The sequence below is a fragment of the Lithobates pipiens genome, unplaced genomic scaffold (genome assembly GCF_037356315.1).
Source record: "Lithobates pipiens isolate NorthernLeopardFrog02 unplaced genomic scaffold, aLitPip1_a1.2 Scaffold_8, whole genome shotgun sequence".
NCBI classification, from domain to species: Eukaryota; Metazoa; Chordata; class Amphibia; order Anura; family Ranidae; genus Lithobates; species Lithobates pipiens.
This window is the reverse complement of record NW_027507903.1, coordinates 52,486,349-52,510,574: the sequence shown is the minus strand read 5'-3', so window position 1 is coordinate 52,510,574 and position 24,226 is coordinate 52,486,349. Positions and strand designations below refer to the sequence as shown.

Genomic DNA, 24,226 nt, shown 5'->3' with positions numbered 1-24,226 from the left:
GATTCCGATGAGCGGAAGGTCCATTTTAGGGTGGACCTCCGCTGGCTTAGGTCACACTGCTGCAACATAGGATTCAAATTATGAGACCCCAAATCACATGATGTGTCAAATTCAATGTTTCCCAATGAGAGCTGTCTTAACTAACACTACACAAGTTGGACTTTGGTCCAACTTGGGTACGATTTCAGCCCTTGTATAGGTTGCTAAATAGCATCCAAGTCAGAAGGAAGATGTTTGACTTTGCCATTACAGCAGTGTGAAACGAGACGAAAGAATGTCGTCAAAATCCAATCACAACCTATGCAAACACAGCCCACGGGGTTCTACCAGTTAAAGAGGAAGTAAATCCTGATGGGTTTTACTTCCTCTTTGTTGAAGTAAAAGACATCAGGCTTCACACTGGTGTGTCGTCTCTCACTTCGGTTCACTACATGAATCACCTTGGATCCCAGGACCCTATGAACTAATCACTGTCCAATTGGTAACTAGAATTCACTTCCAGTTGCACTGCACAATTGTTTTATTCAACCTTTCTCACATATTTTTCAGAAGTCCTTCATTGATGGTCTCAGCACTTATGGTCTCTGACTACTTCAATTTCTTGAAATCCGTCTCCCCTGGATGATTTTCTTGCTGGATAGCAGGCTACTCACACCACCCCAGTTCCTGGTGGAGATGCTCCCCTTTGGGGGTCCCCCCATCTACAGTGCCACAATTATTATATAGTCAACCTTGTAAGTATGGTAGAGAGTGGCTTTTTATATTTGGTTTTATTTTACTTTATTTTTTATGATTTTTCCTTTTTTTCCTTGGGTAGGATCAGACCATACAGCAACTCCAATTATATTTTTTATTGAACTCACGCGCATGCTTCTGAAGAGTGGATCAATCAACAAAATGCATTGAGCTATTATATGGCGTGTCCCTATGACTCAATTGATATCTGTCAGTATGAATAATTTTTGATATTAATAGTTGATAATCATGTGGCACCCCATCTATATTGCATGTATACATTTTTATGAATTGTACCAGTTATTTAAATTTTATTGGATATACACTCATTCATGATTATGCATTTGTATGTCAATTTATATAATAAACTGAATTCTTTATACCCATGTGCTTCACTCAAAGTCCCAATCCCCTTTCCCCTCCTTTTTGACATAGTTAGGGATGAAGGCATCTGACCTTACCAGGTCACCGCCTCATATAAAGTCCCACTGGTTCTCCTTTTTCTTATTGAGAAGGTCTGCTAAAGGTTTTCCACATTATGTAAAGAAATAGTTTTGCTCATAGCAGAACATTTCTGGCACCCTTAGGAGGAGGTTGGATTTTCAAAAGTCCTTAGTTTTCTCTAAGTAAGCAGAGAAGACTCTCACCATAGCCAAGGTGAGCCAAGAAAAGAAACTTGTTCAGAAGATGGAGAATGCTAGAATGTTGGAAAAAAATCGATTCCATAATAAAATTTAACTCAATGGCAATTTCATGCAGAAAGGAAAGCAAGAAAAGTTCTGAAATAAGGTTATGCACAAAGTACAGCATAGATCTCCGACACTCTTCTGGACAATATTATAGCACAAGAATAACCATTGAATCAAGAGATTCAAAAGACTATAACTAGAGTTTACCGCATCACTGGGAAGTCCCATCTAGGAACAAAAAAGTTTGAAGGGAACTTGCTCAAAGAGACACATGGTATATGAATGAATTTGGTGAAATACTTACCAAAAACACACATGTTCATATCAGGCATTCAAACGTCAGATTTGTACATATTTGTTCTAGGGCAGTGAATCACCAAACACGGAATGAATGATAACGACAGCCTGGAAACTTGCACCTTAAGCCGCGTACACACGGGCGGACTGTCTGGCCAACTAAGTCCGTCAGACAATCCGACAGACAGTCCGTCCTACTTTTGAATGAACGGACTTGACCACACACGATGAACAGACAGTCCGCTGAAAGCTTGCACGATGACGTGTACAGCACGTACGACGGGACTAGAAATACGACGTCCAATACACTGCAATGCAACCTTTGGCCGTGTAAATCCTTTCTGAGCATGCGCCATACTTAGTCCGTCCAACTTGCCTACTCACGAGCGGACTGTCCGCTGAAACCAAAGTTGGACGGACTGTATTACGGAAATTCCGAAAGACTTAGTCCGCCAGACTGTCCGCTGAAAAAGTCCGTTGAAGCCCACACACGAGCGGACTGTCCGCTGAAACACGTTTCAGCGGACTAAGTTGGACAGACAGTCCACCCGTGTGTACACGGCCTTACAAGCAGGTAAGCAATGGTAGCTCCAAATTCCTATCCTGATGATGTGTATTAAATGCCAGTGAGTTTTTTTTTAGAGCTGAAAAGATGGAGATTATGGTCTTGATGGAAAAGGTGATCAAGCCGGTGTCAAAAAGCTAACTTTTGAAAGCTCAAAGCTGAATCCATTAAAAAAAAAAAAAAAAAAAAAAAAAAAAAAATGACTTAGATGCCGTTTTAAGAGTAGTTCGGGTTCTCATAATTCCATTTTAAAAAGGTGCTCATGGACTGCTTCAATTTGCTGCATGAAATTGCTCTTTAATAAAAATTAAGCAACAAATCAAAGAGTAGCTAGCATGCATTAACAACTAATCTGTCCAAGCTATACTGTGCTGCTTTAGAAGTTATTAAATTGTGTTCTATAAATTGTGGTTGAACTCCAGCTTTAAAGAGGTTGTAAACCCTCGTGGTTTTTCAAATTCAATGCATTCTATGCATTGAGGTGAAAAATCCCTTGTAGTGCACCAGCCCCCTAGAGGCCCCCCTTTTACTTAGCTGAGCCCGATCGTTCCCTCGCCAGAGACGAGTACACCCACTCCAGCCTGTGTCTCCGAGTCCTGATTGGATAGATTGATAACAGCGCAGCCATTGGCTCCCGCTGCTGTCAATCAAATCCAATAATGTGGGAGCCGGGGGGGGCGGAGCCAGGTCCTGCTGTCTGTGTAAATGGACGCAGCAGCAGGACATGGGAGCACACCCAAACGGGTGGCCCGAGGGAGAGCGTTTCTCCGGCAGGGTACACAAGGAGGAGCAGGAAGCGCTGCTGAGGGACCCCAGAAGAGAAGTATTGGGGCCCCTCTGCACAGAGGAGGCAAGGATGACATGTTTGGTTTTTTTAAATACACAAACCTTCAGTGATCTTTTAATGTGAACCTGTCAGTAAAGGGTCACTTATACGTAAACTATACCCATTGGTTTATATGTGTTATATACAAGTGACCTTGTAATGACAGGGATTCTTTAAATAGGAGCTTCAGGCTCCTTCAGAATTTTTTTTTTTTAAAGTCAGCATCTACAAAGAATGCCGGCCCTATAATACTGGCACATGCGCAAAGCAAACTGCGCTTTGTGAATGGGCCAGCTGCGGTGGGGGCCGAACTAAAATGACACAAAGGGCTATTTTCAGTGCATCAAACCCCACTGTAATGAATGTATGATTATAATATATAAAATATTTTTTTTTTCTTCACTTACCACTGGAGCTTTCACACATACTACGTGTCGTTTGTTCTCCTGTTTTCTCCTGGAACTCTGAATCCCCTCCATGTGCCTCATCCTCACAAGAAGTAACAGATGTATCAGGTGTACATTTATTAAATGACAAAGGAAAAGCGTTGGCGTTGTTCTCCATTCTCAGCTGTACAGCCTGCGGATGCTCTTTCTGGACAGAAGAAGTTTCAGGATTCCTATCCAAGTCTTTCTGGACATTAATACTAACAACTGGAACATCTTTATCTGTGCTGTGAGGTTCTAACAGTTTCAAATCCTCAGGTATACTTGTCTTGTTTTGTGGAGCCTCACATGGATTTTGCAGAGCACACACAGCTGGTTCATTCACTTCTGTTACAGAAAGCTCTGCTTTCTTCTTTTGTCCAGAGTCAGGCACATCTTTCGCTATGGTAGGCTCTTCTTGATTACTATCTGACAACTCTTGAGTCTCTTCTATAACAATAACACTACAGATTTCATTTGCTTGTTTTGTACTAGATCCACACAAGTTATTTCCATGCAGGTCCTCTTTGACATCTGGTGCTGCTACAACTACTGGTAGCTTCTGTTCTGCTTGTAACGTTGGATCAGCATTTTCTGTGCACTGTGGTTTTTGTGCATTAGGACATACTGGCTCTGGGTCTTTTCCAGAGGGTATCACATTTTGTTTAAGCGTATCCACTTTACATTCTCTCTTTTCAATAGGCACCGGATACTGCTGAGTTTCTTTCTCCATGATATCCATATCAACTGGCTCTTCCAGAAGGGCACATTGCTGTTGGTTTGGGTCTGGTAACTTGTCTTCTTTAGTTTCAAGAAAATCAGTGCTTGTGGACGGAAGGTTTGAACTCTGCTGCGGAGGGTTCACAGAAGTGGTACAATCAACAGCTAAAGGCACGTCTGACTTCACATTATCTGGGCTGTCATCTACTTGACAAATGTGCTCAGATTTGCCCAAAACATCTTTGGCAGAATCTGAATCATTCGCTTTTTCAGCATTCTGATCAGCGCTTGATTTATCTATGTGTAATTCTTTAGTAGGTGTGGTTGGAGATTTGTTACATTCAGGCATTTCAGTTTGTGCAGTAATATTTTCAACTGTGGGTACTACACAAGGGCTAGTCTCCATGTCCATAGCAGCATCGTTTTCATTTTCTGACTGCAGAATTTCTTTTTGACCTTCAACAGGCTTCGGTAAACTTTCTGGAGAGGGTGCTTCTTGGTCCACTTCCATTGCTTCTTCCTTGTCTACTGGTTCCACATCGTCTTTGCAAGGATGCTGAGTCTCAGACAGTGCTAAATTTAAGTTTCCCTCCTCTTTTTCATGCTCACTTTCGGTTACCATATAATCCTCACTGTCCTTCTGACATGGAGTTTCAGGAACTTCCTCTACATCATCGGACACACTTTCAACAACTACAGTTGATTTTTGTTCTGATGTGTGTTGGTCTAAAATGCTTAAAGAAGCATCGGAATTTAACGATGGGACTAAGAGTGCTTGACTTTCAGAACTGCTCGGAACGGTGATACAATCAACATCTTTGCTATCATTTTTATCACTCAAGTCACATACAAATGAGGAGAGTTTACGGTTTGTAGGTGGTTCTCCTTTATTTTCCAGTAGCTCTGGTTCACAAACAGTTTGGTTTTCTTGATCTAATGAACGGCGACTAGGTTCTTCGGCCACTTCAATTTGAGTAGCCCCACTATCTTCTCCTTCACAAGTATGGTCCATCTCTAGGAGTTGACTAGGTTCGCTTGTGGATAGCTGTAGATTACATTCACCTGTTACATCTCCCTCAGTAGGTTTCAGGTCTTCAGAAAGTTCAAGCTTTAGATCTGAAGCTTTCTGATCCTCTTCAATCTTTGGGAATTGGGGGGGCTGATCTCTGGAAGGAGAATCTTCAAGACTTGGAGTTGGTATGAAAACATCCTGTAAAATAAATAGTTGCAAAACATTTGTTGACTTGTATACCAAACTCCTCTTTTTATTTACAAAACAAATGGGGAAATAGACCAAGAAATTATACCTTAAAAGCAGAGTTCCACCCAAAAGTGGAACTGGCGCTTTAAGGACTCCTCACGTGCCATATTTGACATGTAATTTTTTTTGGGGTGGGGGGGTACCCAGCTCCTAGTTCCGCTCCAGCCATCTAGGTAACTCCAGCGGAAGTTCTCCCCGCTCCCTCCCTGCAATCTTCTCGGACACGTCACGGGTCCTAGCAGATTTCCTGGCCATTGAGGAAGCGCAGCGCGACTCGCGCAGTGCGGTGCGGGCTGTGAAGCCACAAGCTGTCACAGCCGGATGCCCACACTTGTGATGCCGGCTCTGGAGAGAACCAAGGGCTCAAGCGGCCACATCGCTGGAAAGGCAAGTGTGTGCTTATTAAAAGTCAGCAGCTACTTTGTTGTTGCTGCTGATTTTTAATAAGCACAAGACAGAGAACTCCGCTTTAAAGTAATTGCAAACCCTCACCTTGTAAAACAACCCATTTGGTTTAAAATAGAAATGAAAGGCAAAACACTTGTGTATAGATAAAAAATATTATATATATTATTTATTATAATAAATACCTTTTTATACCTTTCTTATAAATGATCTCATACCCCTCTGCTCTCAGCTGCATAAGGAGCACAGAGAGCCAGGGGAGAAGAAACAGCAGAACACTGGTTTTCCCAGTGACTGGCTGTGCAGGGGGTGGGTGTCAGCACAAGTCTAATCAAGAAGAGCAAGCTAAGTTCTCAACATGATGACAAAAGAAACAGCACTTCTAAATGGAGTATTAACACTTTAATAGTAAAAAGGTAGACAATTCACATAAGTGAAAAGAATTGTGCTTGTAGAGGCATGTAAGCTCCACTGGTTATGCAATCACGGATAATCCCACTGGGCGTCTATGGAACCAGGAAACAAGCTGGTGGCCGTGCTGGTTGCTTCCATTGCTTCCTAAATCCTGGCTTAGCAGGAAAAAAAGGCACTGCTTCTGCCTCTTAACCGGGTAGTGAAGTCCTCCCCTCCATTTTTAGAATTCTATGGACACTGTAGGAAGCACCGGAAGCCACCAGGGCAGCTGCCAGCTTGTTTCCTGGTTCCAAAGACACCCAGTGGAATCACCCAGGACTGCATAACCAGCTGAGCTTGCATGCCACTACAATCACCATTCTTTTCACTTATGCGTTGCCTCCCTTTTACTTAAGGTGTCAATACAAAAGCCAGTTAGAAGCACTGCTCTTTTTTTCCTTGTTGTCCACAGAGTCCGCTCTAGCTCTACTGAACTGGCTGCTTCATAGTGCTGACACTCTTTGGAGTTCCCATTCAGAGACTGTGTTTAAATTATGGACATTTGATGCGACCCTTAGGACTCTCCCCTGAGTGCACCAAATATTGATCTTTGCAAGTTCTCAGCTCAACCAGAAAATTTACCACGCTGTGCTCTCATGCCTAATGTGGTCAGTTTTTAATAGGAAAGCAGAGGGACTGGCAGGAACACCAGGGATTTCCCACAAAAAAAGCAATACAAAGAGAACAGGATACTCTTTCATACAAGAACATGGTACAGCAGGCACATATCAGGAATATGAAATATTGGGTTTACAACTGCTTTAATTAGAGCATCAAGATTAGAAAAGTTAGCCATTAATTACAAATTAAATCTACAGCATTTTTTTGAACAAACTGGTAGAACACACACTAGAATAAATTACAAACATCCCAAAAGGAAAAAGAAATAAAAAGAAAAAAATTTTTATTGTACCATCCGCTGCAATATTTTCTTCTCTGGATACATTTCTATGTGGCCATCCCTGGATGGAGCAGCAGCTTGAGAAATGGCCCCATAGAAATCCATAGGGTTTGATTGTACACTTAGCAGCCAAACAATTCTGGAACCCCAGAGTGATCCTATTTTAAGCTGTATAAAAAAATGGTTAGACCAAAAGCAAAAAGGAGGTTAAGAAGAAATTAAGATGTCCCAATTCACAGGACACCAAGCTAAACCCATCCTTTCCTGGTCAAGGCCAACCTCCTCTGAAAATATTACCCAAGCCAACAGTTCTAGTAATGTGGCTACTCCTGGTGCTCAGCCTCTGCATGTCCTACTCAATATTTGAGCCAGGATAACACCTGGAGCTGTGCCACCACTCTGGACCTGGAGAGTGTTCAGCAGCAAGCACACTCTGGTCTTGAAAAGTACCGCAATCCATAGCCCATTCCAAAGTCAGGTTGAGGAAAGGCTGATCCTGACAGCTGCATATAGAGCCGGTTCAGCAGTGATGTAGCAGGAATCCCAATTAAAGAATAAAGTATCAGTTAGCAAAATTTATTAGACATTTCTAAGCTGGCCTAAAAATTGAGGCATACTGGGAGTAGGAGGGATTATAATGGGTGTCCCACAGTTTGTTTGCCAGTGCCCAATCCTTCCATAGGCCACAGTATAACCCAACAGTCTTTGGAATTCCTTGCCCTCAATAGATGTGAAAGAAATAGAATTTTAGCAAAGGTGGAGTCATGCTTTAATTTTACAGAAGTGTTCAGCTATTCAAATAATACCACATCATGTTATACAACAGAAAAGACAGACGCACAAGAAACTTACATGGGAGAACTCCGGCTGTGAGGGAACAGCAAGGGACCCTGGCGCAAATGTTGGAGCACTTTGGCAAACTGGAGTGGATACTTGAGGCACAGGGACAAAGGGGCAACTCTTGGATCCTGTAGCTTCTTCCAGGGGCTGCATGGCCACTTCTATCTTATTTGAGGGTACGGAGACTTCCATGTCTTCAACTAGAAAATAAAAATGCATACAAGTGGTAAAATAAAATTTGCATAAGCGGTCCGCAAAATATCAAGAAACGCACTCCATAAATGACTCATTCTTTTTAACATTCCTAGAGATCAGAGGCATCTGTAGAATTACTACAAATACAGTTTATCCAAAATGTTCTGCCCAGGGGATCAACTTTTTCTTTTTGTAGCCAGTCCATAGGAACTTACCAAAGGGACCTCAACTCTGAATACTCAAACTGTGTCTACTGCCTCTAATCCTCATTTCCATCACTGTACTCTGCACCATAATAGCATCTTCTTTTAGTCACCTCTTGTAACTTATGACCACTGATGAGCAGACCAAGAAAACTAAGTGGTAAAGTGCAAGCATCACTCAACACAGACCAAAAGGACCTCTACAAGATTTTATTCAATTACCAATATTGCATGGTGCATGGTCTTTTTTTTTGGGGGGGGGGGGGGGAACCTCACTATAATACTTCCAACTCAAAATTAGCTGTAAGGAAGAGCCTACGTTGGGAGGAAAAACGGATCAGAAATGAAGCCTTGTAACTTGATGTATAAATAGACAAGGATGACGAGATGAATCAGACAGACGATTACCTTCTCCTTCAGGTTGGCCTGTGGGGGAGCTGGGAACAATGATGGGAGTAGGTTGGATATCATCTGGGGAGGGAGAAGCAAGGTCTGTGGGAACTCTACAGGAGGAAAGGAAATACATGCATACTAGTTATTCAGAGAATATATATATCACATGCACCGAGTTTCACCTCATTCATTAACCCCTTCACACCTAAAAGTAAAACAAATCCTAATGCCCAAGCACAATTTTGCAACTTGGGCATGTGTTAGTAAAACATCACAACTACTCTGTACATCCATGTGAATTATACCTTGTTTTTTTTCTCCAGGACAAATTGGGCTTTCATTTGGTGGTAAATAGTTATGGATACCTCCTGATTTATATTTTATGATGAAAGGAAAAAACTGTCCCAAAATAGTAAGGGAAAAAAAAAAAAAATTTTTTTTTAATGTGGCTATATTTCTTGTTACTACCATAACCTACCACCAAAGAACCACCCAAAATAAATTCACCTGTTCCTGACATTTGCAGCAATATCCCATACATTTATGTTTGTACCGGTAGTGCAGCCCAGAAGCAATAGTGCACATTTTGCTTTTTTTTTTTTTTTCTACCTAAAAACACACTGAAGCTAACTGACAATACAAATTTAGAAAAAAATCCTGCCCACAATATATGGATCCTGACCTTTGACCCTTTACTTGACCCAAACACTAACCCTGGCACTGATCTATTTTTTCTTTACAGACACACTTTTTTCTCTGCAAGGAGAGACAAAGTCACAGTGCATCATCCGTCTCCATTCACAGGGAGAGAAATACAGGGCTGGGCCAATCAGAGGCTACCATAGTGATCAGGTAACCCAGAATGGGGAGTTCCAGGTCCTGATCATTAGTATGGGGTCCAGGGCTCTCTGCGAGACCCCCGTATGTGCTGGGAGCATGCTGTGCGGCTTGCTCCAAGCACAAAAGAGATATGCAAATATGCGGCCCTACGAAAAGAAGCCCAGTACAGTGGTGGGTCAGGGTCAATGACAAAATTAATTTTCACTTCGCTTTACCTCATTTATTAAAAGGCAAAGCAAAAAAAAAAAAAAAAAAAAAAAAAAAAAAGCATAAAGGTACATCTCTTCAATACATGCACATTTCCTTCAGTTTTATCTCTTAAAAAGACCCTGCAAAGACAGGAAATACCCGCTGATCTGCCAGAAATGCGATTGGCTCTTAATTTATTTGAAACAGACAACACACAGTACTTTTCTGGTGTCGGCCCTGTCCATTTCCTATTGCTAAACTACTCAACTGTGCATAATTTGTCATCTCCAAAGCGTAGGCACAATTTACATGTAGTCCTGAGAACTTACAGGGCTAAACAGGCAATCTGAGAGATCACTGGCAGGGAGCAAACCAATAAAAGGGTGGCTCTGTATTTCTACCAAGATCAAAATGTTTATTTTTTTATTTAAATGGTATAGTTAAAGCCCAGCTATGGGCAATGAAAAAATTATCCTGCATTGGATGTGCTGACGCCAAGAACAGTCCACCGCCAGACTGTGGAGGAACAGAGGATCAGAAGTGTATGTATATATATATATATATATATATATATATATATATATATATATATATATATATATATATATATAAAGGGGGTCATTAAATGGTGTATTACATGCTGTTCAACCCCAGTCACTAAGAGATTCATTTATTCAACTAGTTTATCATGCTGTTCTCCATCTCCACCTTCTGTTTATGTCCCCAATTCAGCTGGGGATTTTGCAGAGCAGTGTTGGCAACTCTGCACATGCTCAGTTTTCAGTGAGTTTCTATCCTGAGCATTTCCCTCCCCATCACAACTGAGCAGCCCACGTAACTATAAAGTCACACATGTGGGTGTATACACAGTGGTAATTGACAGCCCACACCTTCCCCCCCTCCCTCCTCCTCCATGCCCACTAACCAGCTAAACACAATGGGGGTGGGATATTACATGTGGATTGATGGAGGCTTCACCCCCTTCTTATTCTAAGACACAGGCTGGAGGGGCGAGACACAGCCTGTGACTGTAACATGGTGTTATTGTTTGGCAATAAAACAATTGTTGCCAAACATTATAAAAATGTGATTTAAAATATATATATTTTTTATGACGATAACATTTTGATATTATTTATTTTTACTCAGCATGCCAAAGGCTATTTTTTTTATTTTGATTTTGAATGTGTGACCAGCAGTAGGGGACTAGAAGCTCCTCCTGCTGTTTCCCTGCAGACAGGCTGGGAAAGAGCTGGGTCATGTGACAGCTGTATATCGATTAAAAAAGAAGATATTTTTTAAATTAAAATAGATACAGTGCCATCATTCATATACGGAAATAGAAGGAACAATGAAAATTAAACCGTATTTAATAACACTTTAAAATATCAACCCTGCTATATACATTTTGTGGTAAAATAAAAATGCCAACTAGAATGACTTACTCTGAGACACTGACAGATGCAAGGCTGGCCTGTCCAGAGAATTGCAGGAGGCGCAGGCTTTCGGCAGGTGTAGAGACAATCTTGGATACATTAGGACTGACAGATTCATCTACAAAAGAAGATATTTACATAGTTCTTAATGCAGACCCAAACCCTAAAAACAATTAAGCCATTTATTATACTCATGCTATGCAACCCGAAAAACACCCAAGAGTTTGGTGGTAACATATTGCTCATGTCAGCGCAAAGCTCATTTTAACCACTCGACCTCCGAAAGATTTCCCCGCTTCATGACCAGGCAATTATTTGCTATACGGCACTACTTACTTTAACTGACAACTGCACAATCATGCAACGCTGTACCAAAATAAAATTGATGTAATTTTTTCCACAAACAGAACTATTTGATGGTATTTGATCACCACTCAGTTTTTGTGCTATAAAACAGAGACCAACAACTATGTTCCTCTAGACTTCCTCTCCCTCTGCAATGCCGATACGGTTGGGTGCCACTTGCAGTGGAGAAAATAGACTGCAACTGCCTACATGGCCAAGTACTTAAATGAAAACACACAAATTGGCATCCTTCTGGATCAGGGATATACAATTAGTGGACCTCCAGCTGTTGAGAAACTACAAGTCCCATCATGCCTCTGCCTCTGGGTGTCATGCTTGTGACAGTCAGAGTCTTAACTATGCCTCATGGGACTTGTAGTTCTGCAATAGCTGGAGGTCCGCTAATTGCATATCCCTGTCCTAGATCAACAAAAATTGCATATAAAGTACTGTATATGACAAAGAGTCAAAGTAACCCCTTAGGTTTCAATATTGGGAGTTAAAACCCCTGAAGACCCAAACGTTACCAATTAATATGGAACTGGTATAGTTCTATTCCTTCCATGAATTTAGCTGCAAACAAAAAAACCTTACATTGTTTGGCACAGCATATCAGATCAGTGTCATTAATAAGCGAATGGCTGAACTTTTGAAAGTGGATTTTCCAGACACCAGTTTTTTTTTTTTTTGTTTGTTTTTACATGCTCTCAAAAAGGTGCACAAGTAAATAAAAGACCCTCCTGGTCACCCCATTACTTGTGGCAAAGGTCACTTACAGAACACATTGGTGAAAATAACATTATTATATAACATATACAGACTATATTTTGTAAACTTTTGTAATTAATTTTTTATGTCAGAGACACCATTTGACACTGCTAAATCACATACAAGTACTGGAAAACACTCTTATTCACTATGGACATTGAGGCTCTATACTACACCAAAAAAGGCCTACAGATAGTTGAGAAGGGCGCTTCAAGCCAGAACTATGCACAAAAAACAAAAATAAAGTCATAGTAAATTTGTTAATGAGCTTTGGATTTTTTATTTTGATAAGACACGAATCTGATAGCCCAGAGACCTCGGGCATTTTACACCAGGATCTCACTTGAAAAAGGAGCAAGTATGGAACTGTGCAAATGGAACCGCCTCAGAAAGGTAGATACCATCAGGCCCAACACCCATCTGCAGGACCACAGGGAGACCCACCTGCGAGACAGCAGTAGTTGAAACGCGGCATGCAACTTCTGGAGTTTGTTCAGAGATGAAACCAGAGTCAGTCCCAGATAATCCAATTTTCTGGAAGAAGCCGGAGCAGACTTCAGGTAGTATAGAAGTCAACTGAAAACTGAGGTCTGTATAGGGAGCTACGTTGCCCCTCAGGGTAGCTGAGGACTCTGCTTGAAGAAGATCATCCAAGCAGCCCAGGACCGCAATCCCCCACTTATGTAACCACGCCAAAACTGGGGCTATCACCTTTGTGAGTACGCGAGGGGTGGAGGCGAGACCAAAAGTCAATGCTGTGATCTGAAAATGCTCTTTTCCCACAGTAAAATGGAGGAAGTGTTGGTGTTGGGCACATATTGGAGTGCGTAAATAAGCATCCGTGATGTCGACAGAAGCACGAAAGTCCCCATGATGAAGGGACGCCACCACCGTGTGGATGAACAACATTCTGTACCCACTGGAACCAGGACAAGCGCACCCTGAAGCAACAGGGCTTGCACATCCCCAAGGAGAACTGGCAACCATCCGGTGACAGACGCCAATTGGAAGGAAAAAAAATAAATAATATTTTGTGGTTCAAGGGTGGAACACTAGGACATAGGTGAGGGTGCACCTTCATACTGAAGGGGCCTTGTCCATGCGTCTAGGGAGCCCCGCTCATGGCTCGCCAGACCAGGTCCATTGCGTGCCTAGACGAAGGACTGCATCCACTACGAGCCCCCCCCCCCCATTTCAGACTGTGGAAGACATTTACACTTCCCTCCTGTGAGTCTCGAAACAATGTCATCCAGGGTAGCCCCGAACAGAAAAATTGCCTTGAAATGGTAACCCAGCCAGAGCTTTTTTAGAAGCCCAGTGAAAGCAGAGGGAATCTGCTCCCCCTCCAGGTATGTCAGCTGGATCCTTAAAAGCCGGAGACTATCAGAATCATGGTCGCCTTGCGCAACTTAGAGATGGGGGATCCACTACTTTACTTTATGAACAAATATTCTAAAATAGGAGGGAGAAGAGAACACTTTTGCCATGCGAGACAGTTTATGGGTGCCAAGGGGACTGGCACCTCGACCGCAGCCACAGCTGCTTCCTTAAAGTTTCCCACACAGATGTAATAAGGGAGACAACCAGCACCTTCTTGTGTGCCACTGCAGTTATGGAGGAACAACCTCACTAAATGACAGGACGGAGTGTGGTCACCAACCCCGCAAGGTGGGCCACATCCACGACGGCAGAGCCAGACAGAGGATCAGTCGAGACCGATGAGGCAGAGGAGGAGCCATTTACTAGCCTATATGCCCAAGCGTCACCTGTGAAAACGCAAAGAACACAGGGAGGCCACCGACAGACTTCCACCGCTTAAGGGGCGCCGACCCAGGCTCCTCACAAGGAGCACCGGCTGAGACCCCGCACTGGGCTGCCTACTGATACCCCACACAGGGGACACCATTGAACCCCGCACAGGGGGCGCCTACAGAAACCCTGCAAAAGGGGCATCCACTAGGGCCCCTCACTGGGGGGGGGGGGCATTCACTAAGGTCCCTCACTGGGGCACCAAGGGATGGCCCACATAAACCCCCTCAAATGGGGGGTGGCCCTCAGAGCCCCTACAGTGCTGTCCCTCTTGAAGAAGTCGTCCGGCGTAGCCGTGCGGTCTAGCAGGCCACGGCCTTGTAGGCTGCAAAAGCCACAGCCTAAACTTTCGGCTGCCCACAGTGAGTGCACAGGTCCATGGCAGGACCGGACCAGGCTAGAGCCGAGGAAGAAGGGCGGATGCCCGCAACGTAAAACGGCGACCTCTGCCGCCCGCTCTAGGGCTGCCCTGCACGTTGCCCGGTCTGTAGGCCGAAAAAGATGCTGCCCAAATTTTCGCCCGCCTGCCGCGAGTGCTCGGTAGGCTGCAAAGCCGCGGTGTAAAATGAGTGGAGGGCTGCCGTAGGGGGCGCGGATCTGCATATGCCTGGTCGCCCACCCATCAGGTGCCCAGGTGTAACCCCCCCCCCCCCCCATAGTGACAACCCTGGAGGGGAGGGGAGTGGACAGAGAGTGTCAAACACCCAAGTCAGAGTAATGTGGAAAAAATGATCTGCACTTCGGTTGTTGCTTTTAAAATGTCTTAATTTTGGGTTAAGGCCTTATAGGCTGAAACACTGACTAAAACTGCATTTGTTCACTGTGGCTATTCAATAAAATGAAGAAATTTTAAGAGCAACAACCTGAGCGTGGATCGTTTTTTCCACATTACTCTACTCAGCCAGCGACTGTGGATCAAGTACCTGGGAGCTCTGCTAGCTATGTGGTATATGGGTAGTGATGCTGACTTTTCTGTTTATACCCAAGCGAGAGGACTGGGCCTCACCCGGGGAAGGGGGTTGTGGAGGAGAACCCCAGGAGGGACCGACCACTCCAGGGAATACCCACGCCCCACACCACTCCAGGGAAGGAGAGGAGGCGGCCCATTATTTACCGGTCCAGCGAGTGCGTGGGTAACACTTCCAGACAGATCCTCCTAGCCACTGAAGTGGGGGGGGGCCGTCGACCATGAGGAACGCTGCGAGACAGGCTGGGACCCAGTCATTTGCGACCTTGAGAGATGTTTAACTCGCAGGGCCAGCCCCCGTCCAGTGGGGCTATGTCACGGCTGACCTAGCGTGTAGCTGCGGTCTGCACACACTCTCTGGCCAGACTGGGGAGACCACTGGATCGTCATTTCCAGCCAGTCGCCCAGTCCGGCAGTTGACTGTAAATCTCACAGGAAAAAAATCCAAGAGAAAAAAGAAGTAGCTTAAAAAGCAAAACCAAAAAAATTGCCAGGACCAGAGATCCCAGCAGGAAACTAGGCCTTTACTCCTGACTAGGCAGAAGAAAAAAAACTGAAGGCCTATAGCAGAGAGGACGGTGTATATCACCTAGGACTCCCCATAGGCATAGCCAAGTCTTTTTTCTGCCTAGTGTCCTACTCCTGTATGGGGTGATATAACCCTATGGTTCTGAATAATGGAGCGCTATGTCTGTCAATGAACAAAAGAGAAAACCAGTTTTTGGTTTTCTGTGCTCCCAGAACAGGGTCTGATTGCCAGAGGCTTCAAAGAGATTTTGGTGAGAGAAGCCTCTACCACTGTCCCCCTGGCCCTAAGCTTGATGGTCCTTCTTGCTGCCTGGACCAATACTTTGGCTGTGTTGACCATATGGCTGCCTGAAAGGACCCAGGATATTATGGACCATGTTTCTTCCTGCTGCTTGGACCAATACTTTGGCTGTGTTGACCATACATCTGCCTGCTGCTTCTACTGACTAAAGACAGTATTTCTGCCTGGACACATCTGCCTGCAACCTGGAACAATTCTTTGGCTGTGCTGACAGTATCTCTGCCTGTACGAACTATGGGCAGTATTCATGCCTGCCGTCTGGACAATTGCTTTTGCCGTCGCTGGCCACATCCCTGCCTGCTGCCTGGACTGATGCTCTCCTCTGTGGACCACTGCACTTCTAAAACCACAGGTATTTTTTTGTTATTTGGTATGTACCTGCTATGTGTTAGAAATATGAAGGGCCTTCAAAAATGTGATCGGTAGTCAGAAAATTAGGTGTGTAATTTATGCTCCTAGAACGCTGGCGCTACTTGGATGTTGGGCCTCTGTATATGGCCAGGCTGTGTAAAAGTATCACCATACTCGGAGGGAGTAGCAGGATGTATTTTGGGTGTCATTTTTGTTATGTACATGCATGTGTTAGAAATATCTTATAAATGGACAACTGTGTTCATTTTTTTCCTACATTTTCCAAAAAACGATCGAAAAAAAATCAACTGTTCAAATACTCATTATGCCTCAGATTATACGTTGGGGTGCTTGCTTTCCAAAATGGGGTCATTTTGTGGGCAATTCCATTGTCCTGATGCTCCAGGGCCTTCAAAAATGTAATAGGTGGTTGAGAAATGAGATGTGCAATTAATGCTTGTAGAACACCTGAAGGTGCTACTTCAATGTTGGGCCTCTGTATGTAGCCAGGCTGTGTAAAAGTCTCACACATGTGGTACATATTGCCATACTCAGGAGTAGCAGCAGAATGTATTTTGGGGTGTAGTTGCAAGAATGCATATGCTGTGTGTGAGAAATAAACTTGTTAATATGACAAATTTGCGTAAAAAAAGAACACATTTCTTAATTTTCCCAAAAATTGTGGGTAAAAAAAAAAAAAAAAAAAAAAAATAAAACTCACCATGCCTCTTACTAAATACATTGGACTGTATATTTTCCAAAAAGGGGTCATTTGGGGGGTATTTGTACTTTTCCGGCTTGTTAGGGTCTCGGTACATCAGGTGTGATAATTTTTCAGTGATTGGCACCATGGCTTGTAGACTCTATACTTTTCACAAGACTAAATAATATAAACTAATTTGGGTTGTTTTACCAAAGATGTGTAGCAGTATAAATTTTGGTCCAAATTTACGAATAAAAAAAAATTACTTATTTGCAAAATTTTACAATAGAAACTCTAACGCTTATATCGCAAAAAATGTAAAGAAAAAACACAGTGGTGATTAAACACCAAAAGACAGCTCTATTTGTGAGAAAAAAAACGATACAACTTTTGTTTGGATACAGTGTAGCATGACTGAGTAATTGTCATTCAAAGTGTGAGAGCGATGAAAGCAAAAAATTGGTCTGGGCGGGAAGGCGCATAAGTGCCTGGTATTGAAGTGGTTAAACTTTATCTCCTCCCACCAAGTCTGGGAGCAGAGACTTATGCCCCGTACACATGATCAGAAATTCCGCCAGCAAAAGTCCGATGTGAGCTTTTGGTCGGAAATTCCAACCGCGTGTATGCTCCATTAGACTTTTGCTGGCGGAATTTCCAAAAGCAAAATATTGAGAGCAGGTTCTCTATTTTTCCGACAGAAAAAGTTCAGATTGGATATTCCGATAGTCTGTAACAATTCCGACATGCAAAATTCCTACGCATGCCCGGAAGCATTGAACTTAATTTTCTCGGCTCGTCATAGTGTTCTACGTCACCGCGTTCTTGACAGTTGAAAGATCAGAGAACTTGTGTGACCGTGTGTATGCAAGCCAAGCTTGAGCAGAATTCCATCCGAAAAAACCATCCAAGATTTTTCAGACGGAAATTCCACACTCGTGTGTACAGGGCATAAGTTGTATCTAGGATGGGACCCAAAAAACTTTCCAAATGATGAACTGGCTCCAGTACTGCCTTTTGAAGGTTTGGGATCCAACTGAACCCTTGCCAGGTCTGAACTGTTCACACCACACTGTCAGCCAGAACTTATGCCAACTGTTCTTTCCACAGCCAGCAGTCCTCCAATGGAGATGGCCTGAAAACATAGCAAGGCCAACACATGGGCCAGAAACTTTGCAAATGCTGGAGGTGCAGAAGCTAGGCCAAATGGCACGGTTGCAAACTGGAAATGCTAGGGGCCCACAGCAAAAATAAAACCATTGATGCACTGGAAAAATGAGGACATGCAAGTACACATCTTTGATGTACAAAGCCAGAAACTCTTCCTAATGGGGATGCTAGGACAGAACTGGTGGGTTCCATGTAGAATTTCTGGGCCCAAATGAAGGACATTTAAGTCCTTGAGATACATGATAGGGCAGATAAATCAACTGTACACGAAAGGCCGCGCTTATGGAACAGGTCACAGTCTCACAGGGGTATATGTGAGTACCTATATCACCCCCTACCTCTATTGATAATATATTACTGGTTGCAATTTTTATGGGGTATGGCAGTGTAGACAATACATATATATAACTATACAAAGCAGGCTTAATCACAAAAGTCACCTTCCTGTTATTTGAAAAGGAATAATCGCATGGTTGAAAGCACATTTATGAGACTTTTTGTGGACCTTATATGAATAGATATATAAACCTATTGATACGTTTTGGATTCTATTTACACTTTTTTTCAGGTTTTTGCACACTCGCAAGGGGGTTAGGAATTACCCCGCACATTTATTATTTATTTTTATTTTTATTATTTTTTTCTAGTTTTTTCTTTATTGTTTGTATTTTTCATGGTTTTGGTGGGTTTTATTTCTTCATTGTAATATATTTTTTCACCCACGGGGAGTATAGTGGTAATATAAATTGTGCATAGGTATAGGAATTGCACAGGAATTGCACAAACGCAGTGCGATTATAAGTGTAACTTTTTCCCCCGAATAGGGGTTTTGTATATTGTGTGTGGTAGTCGGCTATGTAGTATAGTAATATATATTTTTTGAGATCACAAGAATTACTATCACAAAAAATATAGTTTGAATATTGTTTGGGATCTTTGGATTTTATATGTGGTTGTGGGGGCCTTTTAGGGTTTAACACATTTTTCTTTATCCCTTTGGGATTTTGATTGAGTGTTCGTTCACGTTAGTAAGGATCTGTGTGCACTTACCCTTTTTAGGGTAAGGAATATAACAGATTTGTAGTGGCACTTGGTTAAATTTGGAAACAATAGAAAGAATTAGTTGGATATAAATATATAACAATAGGTCTGAGGTAGCGCCATCAGCCCATTATTATCATTTAATGATAGGGCAGATGTCCCCTTTGGGTTTGGGGACTGAAGCGTTCTGCGACAGGTACTGGGCTATAATTCCTTGCTACAGAAGCCCTGAGAGGGCAGCATGAAAATCTTCTAAACTGTGCAGTGATACGGGCAGATTTGAAAACAAACTGAAGAGGAGACTGAGGGCAGAACTCTAGCTTGTAACCCCTGTAAGCCACCTTCCTTACCCAAGCATCTGATATGCTGGTTGATCAAACTGTGCAGAAAAACCTAACAGATGCCCAACACCCCCCCCCCCTCCTTTCAAGTTGAGGAAGACTTGTCTGAAAGGCTTGAGGATCCAAGGTTTGCTGCAGGCTGACCGATTGCCAGGCTTGAGTTTGGAGATCTGAGGCTTGGAAGTAACATAGGGAATTTTCCTGGCCTTCAAGCAGGGGTGGGGCTTCCCAGCACCTAGGTTTCTGTTGAGACAGATGGGTACTCTTTTTTTTCCCCCCGGTATCCTCGATGAGGGTGTTCAGGGCCACTCTTTAGATATGCTTTCACTCAAAGCAGGGCAAGCAAAGCAGATGCTTTTTACATACCAGTTCTGCAGCCATGAGTTTTCTCCTCATGTTCACAGACAGAAGACCCATATGAGAAAAGCGACTGGTGAACCAGCACATAATAGCTCAAGCCTGCAAGCATGAGCTTGAATCACTTGATAATTACAGGATCAGATTAAATGGCAGTTTGATCCCCTGCCTAGCAGGAGTAGTCTACTAAATGGGTATAGGATGCAGAGCTTCTGAGGAGGACTGAGCACTTAGTCCGGGTTCTTCAAGTCCCTGTAAAAGTACCATGGTAAACATGTGCACCAGAAAGGTCCTGGTGGTCTTGGGCTGAGTCAGTGGCAGCGCATCCATTAGGGGCACTGCCCCCTCTGTGTAGTATGGATAGATTCATGCGCAGCATGAATCATCACCACACCTTAGTCAGGCACCCGGACCTTTTATTCCAGCAGCGGGGTGTTTTTTTTAATCACCCGATTGGAGAAATAGGCTTTAATAGGCTTCAAAAAAGGTGGACTGGTGGCACAGAGCATTGCACTACAAGCCCACCCAGGAGTGTTAGAAAAGCGAATGAATATTGGCTTATCTAACGCTGAATTGCCTCTCAGCCAATCAGGAGGCGTGGGTCTAATACCCATCCCCTGAGTGGCTGAAGGCACTGGCACTGTGATTGGACGCCTTGCAGAAAAGACAAGACAAATGGGAGGACACAGGAGCCGCCATCACCACCTGCTTTTCAACCCACAGCTCACCACCCTGGACCCGCTGCCTGATCCCCCATCAAGATGAGGTAAATGCTGGGCGGGTGGCACAGTGGCAGCATTTGATTTATTTATTTTTTTATCAGAATGTTTCATAATTTTGCGCCCCCCCCCCCCCCAAAAAATAAAAAAAAATAAAAAAAAACACAACAACAACAACATGTCAAAGACACTTTGGTCTCTTCAAGCCAGGAGAGTCCCAGCACCTAGCAGTCACATGCAATTCCTCAAGTGTGACACTGTCCATTAGGGACTCCCAAAGAGGCTCTCCTCCAAACCCCGCTTCACCCTTCTTGGTCTCGGATGTGCCAGATTCCAGCAATTTGAACATTTCTGGAATTTGCACATGGTCATTAATATTCTCTCTTTTGGCTGCTTCATATCTTCTGCCAATTAGTCAGTAACATGCAGTGGCCTATTACAGTAGTTGTAAACCTCAGACATGAAATATGAACAAAGCATATCCCCTGGTAGTGCTCTCAATTGTGACAAGTATACACAAAGTCTCATTTATGGCTGCTGCCTTGCTTCAATCTGCTCTCACTGAGCTCTGCAGAGAGCAACTTCAGTTCTCCTCACCTTTTTTTCTTACAGCTCAGAAAAGCTTTATAAATTCTGGACTTTGAATGGCTGTAGCGAAGACTGCAGATAAACTGGTATAATTTATGTAGGAGTATTTGTTTAATCTTTGTATCACCTGATGCCAGTCACTTCACTGGATATATGTGAGGATTTACAACCACCTCCGGACCGCCGCACGCCGATATACGTCATAAATTTGAAGAGGAATATTATTGTTATGGCAGCAGCTAGCTGCCATAACCCAGTTATCCTCTTCTTTGGCCGGTGGTCAGGTTTCCGATAATGGTGGTTTCTGAGGCAGATTCACTGCAAGATCACCTCCCTCCCGCTGCACTCCGCCGCTTACCAAAGCCTTCAGCAGAGGCGATCGGATCCTCTCCCTTACTGGGTATGGAGACGAGTATGGGGAAGATGGCCTCCACTCATCTCCATACCATTGTAGGGCGGAAGCAAAGTTTTGACGTCGCTTCCGCCCTACAATGGTATGGAGATGAGTGGAGGCCATCTTCCCCATACTGTAAACAACTTTTTTTATTGCATTTTAGTGCAAATATGAGATCTGAGGTCTTCTTGACCCCAGATCTTTTAATTAAGAGGTCCTGCCATGTTTTTTTTTTCTATTACAAGGGATGTTCACATTCCTTGTAATAGGAAAAGTGAAAAAAAAAAAAAAAATTGTTAAAAGAATAGGAGTAAAAATAAAAAAAAGGTAAAAACTGATGGTGGCCTTGATGTGGCAAGGCATGTACTTCATGAACCAGGTCAGCAGTCCAGCAATCAGCCAATCAGGGGAAACAAACCATCAGCTACGCCCACAAGAAGATTAAAAAAATATAAGATTGACTCTAAACTGAAGGAAATCAAAAATTATCTTCAAATGATGCATAAAACAAAAGTAATAATTAGATAAAGGAATTGGTATAACTACAGTGATACAATGCTTTCATTGGAGGAATAGTCTACAAAAAATTATTATATATTTACAGACTAGAGGCATGACATCAGGCTAAAATGTTATATTCAACAATGAACACATTACTGTTTGTTCAGGTATCAAAAAAGTATGACGTGTTACCAGCTTGTCCGAATAGATCTTGACTGGAGGCGAGATCTGCGGCTTCCATCTCTTCATCAGTCTTTGAGCATAATGGCTCTGCTACATTGGATTCTTTCAGCTGGTCCTCTAAGGCAGTGGATGTGTTTTTCTCATCTACATTACAAGAAGTTTTTCCAATTCCAGTTTCTTGATTTCTAAAAGAAAAGTAAGAATGTGATAAGACACAGATCTCCTGGTCACAGGAAGTAAAGCAAGAACAAAAGACATCACTGCAAAAAAAAAAAAAAAAAAATTAAAGTGGTTGTAAACCCTTCGATATACCCAGTGAAGTGACTGGTGGAGAGCTGAAGATTCATCAGTGAGCTCTGAGAGCTGATTGGAGGGAAGGGACACACCCCTCTTTCATAAATGTGCTAGTATGCAACACAGTCTGTTAATTTCTACTTCACAAATGGACACTATGGAGACCATGATTAAGCTCTTATGCCACGTACACACAGTCGGAAATTTCAGCCAGCAAAAGACCGATGAGAGCTTTTAGTCTGTGTATGCTCCATTGGATTTTTGCTGGCCAAATTTCCGCCAGCAAAAGATTGAGAGCAGGTTCTCAATTTTTCAGATGGAAAAAGTTTCTAACAGAAATCTCCATTTCCATTGCAGGACTGCTGGCTGTGTATGCAATTCCGACACGCAAAAACTCACGCATGCTCAGATTCAACTATGAGACGGAAGCTACTGGCTATTGAACTTCCCTTTTCTAGTCCTGTCGTATGTCATCGCGTTCTTGACGTCAGAATTTGGTGTGACCGTGTGTATGCAAGACAGCTTGAGCGAAATCCCTTTGGAATTCCACCGGGAAAACCAACAGAGCTTTTTCCGACCAAAATTCCAAATCATGTGTATGGAGTATTAGTGGGATGAAATGCATTGGAGCGGGAGGTAGACAGGCAAGACTATATATTGTGAATCCTCCATTTAGTATATAGTTAGTATTTCATCCGTGATGGCATCATTGTTTGGCCTATTCATTTCTATTTCACAATTGACCCAAAACCACACTAGCCATATTCTAGACGTTAAAAAATATTACCGTTTTGTGTCTTCTTCCATGTGAACTGTAACATTCTCTTTTTCATGTGTTTCAGCGCCATCTTCATCAGGCTCTGTAGTAGATAAGTAACACATTATGGAAACTTTCAAGTCACACAAAACTTAACACACAAGCAAAGCCACAGGTTTTTACATAACCCGGGATCTCAGCAAAGCATACACCAAATAATTTATGTATTTAAGAAGGTTATATTTAAAAAGCTATGTAGGGTTCAATAATGTGCTACTCTGGAACACAGAATGATGGTCATAACATCAAAATCAGTCTTAAAATGGTTGTAAACCCTGTTACACCACTTATACCTACAGGTAAGCCTATAATAAAGGCTTACCTGTAGGTACTGTAAATATTTCATAAACCTGCACAGTTTAGGAGATTCACCATATACACTTGCGCCAACGGTGCAGGCGCTGTGCAGAAACGACCCTCTGTGCCGTTTCTTCACTAGCAAGTGCCGCGACTGGCGGCTCCCGCGTGCATGTGCGGTAGTGACATCATGCGACCCTGGCCAGTCACAGAGCCGGAGTTCGCAGACCCGGAAGGAAGGAGGGGCAAAGATGGATGCGGCCACCAGCAGGGACAATGCAGGCTTTGTGTGCAGGCAAGTCCCACATAATGGGCTAGTATGCGATGCACTAGCCCATTATGCTTTTAGTTTGCAGGGGAGGAAAAAAAAAAGGGGGGGGGG

The 24,226-nt window shown here is 43.1% G+C and overlaps 1 protein-coding gene across 5 annotated transcripts in view; it reads right to left on the bottom strand.

Annotated features, from left to right (window-relative positions):
* Positions 1 to 24,226, bottom strand: part of TP53BP1 (tumor protein p53 binding protein 1) — a 170,256-nt gene that overhangs the window by 48,592 nt on the left and 97,438 nt on the right. For all 5 annotated transcript variants that reach the window (XM_077474294.1, XM_077474293.1, XM_077474295.1 and 2 more), the window contains exons 7-12: positions 23,518 to 23,590; positions 22,446 to 22,621; positions 11,383 to 11,491; positions 8,924 to 9,018; positions 8,130 to 8,317; positions 3,520 to 5,467 (exon numbers count right to left, since the gene is read on the bottom strand). In XM_077474294.1, coding sequence (XP_077330420.1) covers positions 3,520 to 5,467; positions 8,130 to 8,317; positions 8,924 to 9,018; positions 11,383 to 11,491; positions 22,446 to 22,621; positions 23,518 to 23,590 — 2,589 coding nt within the window. The remainder of the gene's footprint in view (positions 1 to 3,519; positions 5,468 to 8,129; positions 8,318 to 8,923; positions 9,019 to 11,382; positions 11,492 to 22,445; positions 22,622 to 23,517; positions 23,591 to 24,226) is intronic.